This window comes from Rhagoletis zephyria, unplaced genomic scaffold (assembly GCF_001687245.7).
Source record: "Rhagoletis zephyria isolate East Lansing unplaced genomic scaffold, Rhagoletis_zephyria_1.1 Rzeph_scaffold_00960, whole genome shotgun sequence".
Classification (NCBI taxonomy): domain Eukaryota; kingdom Metazoa; phylum Arthropoda; class Insecta; order Diptera; family Tephritidae; genus Rhagoletis; species Rhagoletis zephyria.
The window spans coordinates 90,868-101,615 of NW_016158044.1; the positions used below are offsets into that span (position 1 = coordinate 90,868).

Genomic DNA, 10,748 nt, shown 5'->3' on the forward strand with positions numbered 1-10,748 from the left:
GAGAATTTTACTCCTGAATTGCCTACTCAGTCCAAAGTAGCACTTGTTGGCAAGAGTGATTCTGCGTTGGATTTCAATGCTGACATTATGACATTATTATCGGTGTTAATGCTGGTTCCCAAGTAAACGAAATTCTCTACTTTCTCGAAATTGTAACTGTCAACAGTGACGTGGGTGCCAAGGCGCGAATGCGCTCACTGTTTGTTTAATGACAGGAGATACTTCGTCTTGTCCTCGTTTACCACCAGACCCATTCGCTTTGCTTCCTTATTCAACTTGGAAAAGGCAGAACAGACTTCGCGGTTTTTGTTACCGATGATGTCGATGTCATCGGCATAAGCCAGCAATTACATGCTCTTGTAGTAAATTGTTCCTGAGCGGTTCAGTTCTGCAGCTCTTATATTCTCCAACATCAGATTAAAGAAGTCACATGAAAGGGAGTCGCCCTGTCTGAAACCCCGTTTTGTGGCGAACGGCTCGGAGAGGTCTTTCCCAATTCTGACGGAGCTGGTGGTATTGCTCAACGACGTTTTACACAGCCGTATGAGTTTTGAGGGGATACCAAATTCAGGTATACTGCGGGCTCGGGTTCTTTTTCTCCACAACTTTCTGTGCTGCTACCATTTAGTATAGCGGAAAAGTGTTCCCTCCATAATTTAAGTACGCTCTAGACATCAGTTACTAGGTCGCCATTATTGTTCTTACAGGAGTACGCCGCGGTCTTGAAACCTTCGAAGTTGCACGGCAATTCAACCTTGTTGAATTGCGCCGGATACAACGTGCACCGTCGAGATCGCGAGCGAGACAATGGTGGAGGTTTAGCGTTCATCGCGCACCACACCGTGCAGTATCGTCTTATCGAAGCAGACATCGACCGCAGGGATACGATCCTAGAATGTCAGGGTATTGCTATCCGGTCAGGCGAGTTTGAGCTCGAAATATTTAACGTATACATACCACCTGTCACCAGCTGCCCGTCAGGATATCACCCTGAAATAGGTGCGGTACTCTAGAGGTGAAAACCGTATGGTAGTTGGTGACTTTAACGCGCACCACGATCTTTGGCACTCAAGCCTGTCAATTGATCGTAGGGAAATACATCTGGATGAGCAGAGAGACGATTCGACATTCTGCACAATGAACGACAACGCACCCACCAGGATTATGGGCAGCCGCTGCAGCTGCCAGATCTAACAATTGTCAGCGCTGGTCTGATAAACAGCGTATCATGGCAACCTATGCTGACCCTAGCATCAGACCCTCTGCCCATAGTCATCTCGATTGATAAACCTGCCGACTTTGCTTCCGTGGATCACCGGACCTATGTCAACTTTTCCAAAGCTGACTGCAAAGGCTTCGCGGATGTTACTGACGGCGCCTTCACTGCACTGCCCATACCAACCGACGTTCTGCAGCTGCAGCTCGCCTTATCCCAGCAGGATGTATTAAGGATCCACGTCCGAACTTTACTGCTGAAGCGGCTTTTCTAGCCAATGAGCGCGACAACCTTCATCAGGCCGATCCCGGAAATCCCCGTATCAGGGATCTCAATTCGGAGATTCGGCAACTTGTGAACGTACATAAGCGGAAGAAATGGGAAGAGCATTTGAAGATCTGCAACTTCGCCTCTGGTGTGAGCAAGCTTTTGTCAACCGTGAGGTCGTTGTCCAACTCGACGAAGCGTGACGACAGAGTCGAAATAGACTTTGGTGAACACGCATCGTCGGACCCGGAGCGATGCGCTAGCTATTTTAGTCGGTGGTTCATTCTGCGTCCTCCGGTGGATAAAGCCAAACGTCGAGTGACCAGAAGGCTGCACAAAATGCCAAAACCCAGTGCGCCTCTTGTTTTCACCAGCGGTGAGGTAAAGGTAGCCATCAGGCGGGCGAAAGCCTCCAAAGCCATTGGACCCGACGGAATATGCATGTTGATGCTGAAAAATTTGGGTCCTGCGAGAGTAACGTACCTAACGGAGGTCCTCAATCTGTCTATGGCCACTCTCGTCATTCCAGACTTCTGGAAGATGGGGAGAGTGGTCCCACTGCTCAAACCAAGGAAACCAGCCAACAAAGGAGAGTTTTATCGCCCTATAACCCTTTTTTCCCCGGTAGCGAAGACACTAGAGGTCCTGCTACTCCCGTATTTTACGAACCACCTGACCCCAGCGAAGCATCAGCATGGGTTCCGTAAAGTGCATAGCACAACAACAGCACTTAACGCCATAAACACTCAGATAACTCGTGGCCTTAACGGCCCCTGTGAGAGAACTATCCAAGTAGCGTTGGACCTGCCCAAGGCGTTCGACACTCTCAGCCATTCAACGCTACTAGAAGATATAGAGGCCTCCTCACTCCCACAGGGACCTAAGGGGTGGTCGGCGAATTACCTGAGTGGTCGACACTCGTCAGTAATTTTTAGAGACAAAACCAGTAAGCCACTAAAACTAAACAGGGGGTACTACGGGGGATGTGTCCCGTCCCCACTACCGTTTAATTATGTATTATATTTCGAAGCTTCCTCAACCACCAGAGGGTGTCAATATTGTCTCCTATGCTGACGATTGTTCGATCATGGCGTCTGGGAATGGAATTGATGACTTGTGCTCGAAAGTAAACGGTTATCCCGCTGAACTCTCTCGCTTCTTCACTGCAAGGAGCCTTGCCCTATCCCCTGCGAAATCCTTGGCAACCCTATTCACCACCTGGACGATGGAGGTCAGACTGCAACTGGGTATTCACGTTGATGGCGTAACAATACCGACGGTGAATAATCCAAAAATCCTCGGAGTTACCTTCGACACTCTGCTCTCCTTCTCGGCGCATACGACCGCAATTGTCAACAAAGTACAGCCGCAAGAATATCCTCAAGTCGCTGGCCGGCAGCACTTGGGGCAAAGATAAAGAAACGTTGTTGGCAACATACAAGGCAATTGGCCGGCCGGTTCTAAACTATGCAGCGCCCGTGTGGTCGTCTGGGACTAGCAGGACGCAGTGGATGAAGCTACAGACTTGCCATAACACGGCACTACGAACAGCGACTGGATGCCTCTTGATGACGCCCCAACACCACCTACACGATGAGGCCCAGATGCTCCCAGTCGAGGAGCATAATACAATGCTCTGCAAGCAGTTCCTTGTTGGGACAAACAGACGTGGTCATCCCAGCAAACAGCTGCACGTCAGGAGGCATCTCTACGAACTCACGGACGAAATCCAGAGGTTTATTAAACAACCTCTGGACCCGTCAACCTACCGACAGGCCCTGAACGGCATTCACAGGGAATCAGTCTCAATTTAAGTAGACTCCCGCCCTATGAATGCCGTTCTAGGTACACAACCTCCGGACGTGGACGGGACAGAACTTTGTCTGCCTCGGGAGACCCGCACTACAATAGCCCAACTTCGCTCTGGCTATTGCAGCAGGCTACACTCTTACGTGAGCAGAATCAATGAGGATGTGCCCAACCAATGCCCGGCATGTGGAGAGNTTTAAGTAGACTCCCGCCCTATGAATGCCGTTCTAGGTACACAACCTCCGGACGTGGACGGGACAGAACTTTGTCTGCCTCGGGAGACCCGCACTACAATAGCCCAACTTCGCTCTGGCTATTGCAGCAGGCTACACTCTTACGTGAGCAGAATCAATGAGGATGTGCCCAACCAATGCCCGGCATGTGGAGAGTCGCCACATGACTCTCGGCACCTCTTCACATGGCCTGAGAACCCCACTCAGCTGACGCCCCTGTCCCTATGGACAGACCCTGTGGAAGTCGCACACTTCCTGGGCTTCCCCCTAGCTGAAATGGACGACAACGTTGACGGATGAACCGACCCGAGCGGGGCTTAGTAGCCGATACAACAACAACAACCTGAGAAAAGTTAAAATTTCGTTGTTACTCCCATAAATATTTTTTATTATTAATGATAATTTGTTAAAATCCTAATCATCATTAATTACAAGTTAAACACCACTTCTAACATTTTAATAATTATCCTCATCATTATCTTCATTACTATTTTCATCATCATCATCACTTTTTTAGGTAATTTTGTATATGATAATGAATACGAATTGTACAAATTTTCTCTTCAACAATTATCTACATGTTTTTGTTAAGCCTAGAAAGTAATTTAGATATGTATAACCTTTAATAAAAATAATCATCATATTCGCTTGCGTCATTGTCATCACTATCAACATCTTCATCATCGCTATTTGGCTGCATAATTAACAACTGTTGTTCTTCTTTCGGCAAATCCTGCAATTTTTTTGGATAGTTTTCTCATACTTGATACAACAGGGTCGGAACTAATTAAAAGTCTATTGAATATATCTTCATTCGTCTTTTTTCTGTTGCACTTGCGAGAAAAATGTTCTCTGTAGCTCTTAAAATCTTTGTTTCGCGCCTCTAGAGCTTTTTCTGACATTTGACGTTTATTCTGTTTTGATCACGGAAAACCTATAGAGGACTCAAGCCAACTTTTGTTTACTTTAAAAACCGTTCTTCGTGTCTACAGGACCTATTCCAACGAATTTGGACCTCAGAGATGAAATATGTCATCTTTTCATTAAATTATTTTAAATTTTCATCAGATGGCATGATGCGATCTTTCATTTGTCCCGTTAAAACGTTAAATTTATCATTGAATTGATCGCAGCCAGAGTTTTTCATTATTTCATAAAGGCTTTCACGAGTAATACTACGTTCAAATTGACGAGCTAAACATATTAAATGGGCTTGAACCAGTTAAATGAACAAAACATGTCCATAAACAAGTTAAATCGCATGCAATTGTTGTTGGAAAATTGAACCAGTTAAATCATTTAACTTGTTTGAAAACCAGTTCAGCGCAGAGTTGTATCAGAAAGCTTTCTGCTCCAACCAATCAGAAAGACCCAAAAGCTTTCATTTGACACGCCAACGTTCATAAAATTTATATTCTGAAAAATATTAAAAATTAAAAATTATCAAAAATTATCAAAATTGTATGCATGTCTGCCCGCCAAAAAAGAGGCAAAGGCGGTAATTAGTTATTTCCCATGAGGTCTCATCGTACGCAGAGATAAATAGTGCATACGAACTAAACATTTTGCAAACCATTTTTTCAGAGTATTCTGAATTGTAGAGAAGTTTTAATGAATTCGTAAAGATCTCATCCGATTTTATGCCGAATTTTCTAAAATGAAATAAACTGTGTACACTGCGATTCTTTTACGAAATTTCGGAAGAAAATCGGTAAAGCAATGAAAATAATGCTGCTATGTGAAGAATTTCTTGCAGAATTTTTTCAGAATTTTCTTTATTTTTCGTACAGAAATTTCTTTACGAGTTCGTGTCAACCCCTTCATATAATTTTCTTTGAAGATTCGTAAAAAAATCGTTACAGAAATGAGATACTCCTAAAGATTTCGTTAAGATTTCGGGAACTTTGGTTTGCAGTACATAATCCGTATGCGTTAATATCATGAAGCAGACATTCGCTCAAAACAAATTGAAACACAAAAACTTGATTTTGAATATTTTTTTTCGAATTTTTATTGGTAATCAAACAACCGTCAAAGTTAACTCCCAATGTTCAATGTGGACGATTGTGTTTTCCAAAAAGCTCTTTTTCATTTAACAAGTTAAATGGGGCCAATTTGAACGTAATATAACACAAATGATATTTGAGCTCGTTCCTATAAAGAAAATAATAATATAATTAGGGCTTTAAAGTTATGGTTATTCTCCGTTTACCCGTCTACCCGTAACCATATTAGTTAAAAATATCATCACTATCATTATAATGATACTGTGGAACGAATTCAGGTTAGCAAAAGTTAGGTCGATTCTGAGAGTGAAGGGTGAAAATAGAGGCTAAGGTCTCTAGCAATAATTTGGCTTTAACAGATTGAAAAAAATATCAATTAGTCGACGATTTATAGCCAAAAAACCATATAAACAATATGCTTAAAATCGGCATTTGACTGCAAAGTTCGAAGGTCGATTAAAAAAAAATTCGAACTAACATAAACAAACGCCGCGATACGGGTCTTCTAATTTAGCCTCTATTTTCACCCCTCACTCTCAGAATCGACCTAACTTTTGCTAACCTGAATTTGTTCCACAGTGTAATNCTTAGACTTTGTTGCTTTTTCAATTTTTCCTAATAAACAATCGTGGTACAAAGCTCAATAAAAATATTAAAAATAAAATGTTAATAAGCCACAATAACATTGACATCAACATTTTGGCTGTTTCTATTTTTTTTATTTAATGTTTATTATTTTTTCATAAAAGCCCAGCTCAGTATATTAACAACACAATATAAATCCACATTTCAAACTTTGTGCAAAAATTTAAAAAAATCTGCAAAGTTTCAGCTAGATTTTCAAGTTTTTTAGAATTTTATTTAGTATGCAGTTTGATAGCCCATTAAATTCCAGGGTAATAATGTGCAAGTTTTAAGTTACTAAAGAATCGCGTTGATTTTTAATATTTTTTTTCTTGTAGACATTTGGTTAGGTGGTCGGTTGTCGAAAATGCTAAATTACGTTCTGCTAAGAAGGAACATAGTGCTCTTGCGAGCGTGCGTGTTGCAATGGATCAGCTCTTCCTGATTTGGCTTTTAATATGCAATTGCAAACATTGTAATAAGCCTTGTAACCTCAAGTGTTTACACAACCAGCCTTTGAACGCGGGATCCTTAGTCCAAGAATAAGAAAAAAATGCGCATACGCTTGGTTTGCATCATATTTAAGTCATATGTGTCCAAAGAATAAATATCTTTTGAGGTACCCGCTGCAAAAACAAAGCTTGTAAAGATTTATTAAGAAAATAATTCAAAATCAGTTCTACTTACAAGATTTAGCAACAAATTTGCCGAAAGTGTGAGCGTAAGTATTTACTCTACAAGCAAATAGTATGCTATACATTGAATATATTGCGCATAGAGAAAAATTACTGGGAAGTTAAAAAACGTAATTTTTTACACAAAAACGTCCAAAGGTTAGCAGGATACAAAGAACGTCCAAATGACGTTAAAAACGTCAACCTGGGAACGCTGCCTACATTACTTGTCAACTAGTTTCAAGCAGTGTACGAAAATAAACTATATTGTACGTTACTATTTCGTTTCGTTTATTACTTCAACATTTCGGTACAATACGAAAACAAAACGACTGAGTTGTTTTTGGCGATAGTACACTACAGTAGTTTAGCAGTTACAGACGAAACAACAAACGAAATGAATCGCGCAGAGAAAAATATATGTATGTATGTACATATATGCAATAACTAAATACAAAACGAATGCCAAATGCAATGAATAAAAAAATAAAAATGTTTTTTAATTGAATTAGATATGAAAATTTACAGAATAAAATATTTTTTACGTAATTGAAACCTTTGCATACATATAAAACGTACCCTATGGTTACGGTGACCATCCGTTCTGTTTTTTTGCAGGACCGTACTGTTTTTCAAAGGTCGGTCCTGCGTAGTTTTTCAAACCTGAAAAACCTGAAAATGTACTGATTTTTTCCAAGTGTCCCGCATTTGTCCCGCATTATCGGACAGTGGATGGATTTTTTCAAAAAAGTGTTTTTTGGTACTTTTCGTAGCTTTTCTTCAATATCTCATGAAAAAATCTCCAAATCAACGTAAGCGACTTACAGCTCGAAGGGTATTGATGTGCCTCTTGTGGCGACTTCAATGAAAATTATTAGTGCTACAGGCGACCATTTGCATTTTGTCGTCAAAGTCGAAAAAAGTGAGTGTTTCATTTGATTATTTTTTTCATTATTTTAAAAATTCGATAAAGAAGATATATCATTACAGTAAATTTTGAGCCAAGATAATGAAAATCGGATTAGAAATGTAGATGCTATGGAGCGCAATCTGCACAAATTATATATTTTTGTAAAGGGCACTTTGTAACTCGTCGTTTACGTCGATTCATGACGGCCACTTTTGACAAATAACTGCGAAAAGTACCAAAAAACAAAAAAGAAGGGTATTATTTTCTTTTTGAACGACTCAAAATTTGCCTATAAAATAATCTCTTAAAGATTTTCACTTTTCGTGTAAGCTATTGTAATTATAATATGTTTTACTATATGTATTTATAAATATTCATGTAAAAAAAGATTAATATCGATGAAGAAAACGTGATTCATTGTTAAAGTTTAAAATGTATTAAGAATTTTGAATCATAAATACTCTTTTGATATTTTTATACTACGTAAATATATGTAGGTATATTTTTGAAAAATTGTCCTTCATTTTGAATCCATATTTATGGTCACCGTACCTATGGTACAATTGTGACAAACGAAAAGCAAACGTTTCTCGTTGGGGAAAATGACAGTGAATCTTACAATTTGTTTCTGACTATGTACAAAACTGTACAAAAGCACAAATGATATGATGATCGATGAGCAAATGGGAATTGTTTTGTACAGTTTATTTTCGTACCCTGGTTTCAAGGTAGCTTTTTGTAGCTAACTACAAGTTATATATTTGATAGAAATCCCGCAAAAAAGCTAACTACAAGTGGGTTATTTTTTATCAATTGATAATTTCTTTCTGCAGGGTTATGACAAAGAAGAGAGAGTGTGCACATATGATGCACTGAAAATAAGCTATTTTATTATATTGATAAAGAAAAGTATAAAGGCAAAGGTAAAAACAAAAATAAAGACAAAAACTAAGATGCGTAAAGATAAATGCAAAAATGAAGATCAAGGTAAACTTAAACGTTTTACTTATATATGTATGTAGATGAAGAAAGTGATAAACATAAAGGTTAAAACAAGGATTAAGAAAAAGATGAGGATGAGGATACCGATAAAAGTAAAGAAAATGGTATAGATAGAGACAGAGACCCAACCTGGGAACTATTTCGGGATTTTCGGTATTTTCGGGACTTACGGATATAATAATCGATATTTTTAGGGATTTTGTTATCGATTTAGGTATCGATTTTATTATCGATATTTTAATCGATCTTCCGTACAAGTCTCAAAAATCCCAAAAAGTCTCGAAAATCGCGAATTAGCCCCGAGGATCCCTAAAATCCCAAAATAGTCTCCAAAATTCCGAAATAGTCCAAAAATCCCAAAGTAGTCACGGAGATTCTGATAATCCCGAAGAAGTCTCGAAAATCCCGAATTAGTCCCGAGGATCCCGAAAATCCCAATGTAGTCTCGAAAATCCCGAAATAGTCCAAAAGTGCCGAAGTAGTCCCAAAGAATCCGAAAATCCCGAAGAAGTCTCGAAAATCCCGAATTAGTCGCGAAGATCCCGAAAATCCCAAACTAGTCTCGAATGTACCGAAATAGTCCAAAAATGCCGACATAGTCCAAAAAACCCGAAACTGTCCGAAAATCGCGAAGTAGTCCGGAAGATTCTGAAAATCGGGAAGAAGTCTCGAAAATCCCCAATTTTTCCCGAGGATCTCGAAAATCTCAAAGTAGTCTCGAAAATCCCGAAATAGTCCAAAACTCCTGAAATAGACTAAAAATCTTGAAGTAGTCCCGAAGATTCCGAAAATCCTGAAGAAGTCTCGAAAATCCCGAATTAGTCCAAAATATCCCGAAGATACTAGAATATCTTATTTGCATTGCATAACAAGAGTATTATTTAGTTGAAAAATTACAAATTAAATTGATTCGCTCTACAAATCAAATCAGAAATTTGTATTTCTTATTTGGTTGACAAATCAAATCACAAATAAATTTTATTTTTTATATGGTTGACAAACCAAATCACAAATCATATATATTTAAGGATTTAAAATCACGCAACCCTGCTACCGCATGACCGTGACGTTTACGTTGCTTCTCTCTATCTCTATCAACAGCAAATTTGATATGCTTCTACGCACTTCTACGGTACTTTGCGTACCACATTCGTGGCTAACCGCGCTCTAACACTTATTTTTTCTCTTCCAGTGACAATTGTCCGGGACCAACAGCAACGGAAATTATATGTAAATAACTCTTTCCTACTGAGAGGAGCACACATCTACAAAAAATAAACCACCTGTTCTGTTTTGTGGGTTATTTTTTCTCTTAAATAGTAACGGTTATTTTCGGACACTTTCAAAGTGGAGAGGGTTATTTTCGACCTCTGGTAAAGAGTGAAAATCGATACGAAAAACGAAATAAAAAATGAAGGATCTAGAGGGGGCTTTTTGATTCTAAAGGTGAAGACCCCACCCCACGCACTCTTATAGTTATTAAGCATTGTAACATGCACGTGTATGCTGACGATGTTCAAGTGTATCTTAGCTGTCCAATTGATTCAATTAATAGATGTATTAGTGACTTAAATAACGATTTAAATCTTCTCAGCGAGTGGGCTAGTCACAATGGTTTGGTTTTAAACCCCAGCAAGTCCCAGTGTATTGCAATTTATAAAAAATACCTTAAACTCGACACATACGACAAAGTTACATTGAATAGCTCTGTAATACGCTACGTTGACTCAGCAAAAAATCTTGGCGTTGTTTTCAACAGAACCCTAAGCTGGAATAATCACATTTATCTTGCAATTGGCAAGGTTTATGGAATGCTAAGGTCCCTCTGGACCACTCAATATTTTACCCCAGTAAGAATTCGTCTCCTCCTTGCCAAAAGCTACATATTGCCGACTCTCCTATACGGTTCTGAATTATTTGCTGGTTGTGACAGCGTGTGTAAGAAAAAACTTAACGTATTGTACAACAATATTGCTAGGTATATATATGGCATAAAACAACGTGCCC

At 39.3% G+C, this 10,748-nt stretch overlaps 1 protein-coding gene across 1 annotated transcript in view; it reads left to right on the plus strand.

Annotated features, from left to right (window-relative positions):
- The window catches only part of LOC108362199 (uncharacterized), a 23,579-nt gene extending 13,627 nt beyond the window's left edge, over positions 1-9,952 (plus strand). The window contains exon 2 of the mRNA XM_017615067.1: positions 9,934-9,952. Within this exon, the coding sequence (XP_017470556.1) occupies positions 9,934-9,936 (3 nt within the window). The 3' untranslated portion in view covers positions 9,937-9,952. The remainder of the gene's footprint in view (positions 1-9,933) is intronic.
- Positions 9,953-10,748: the final 796 nt, after the last annotated feature.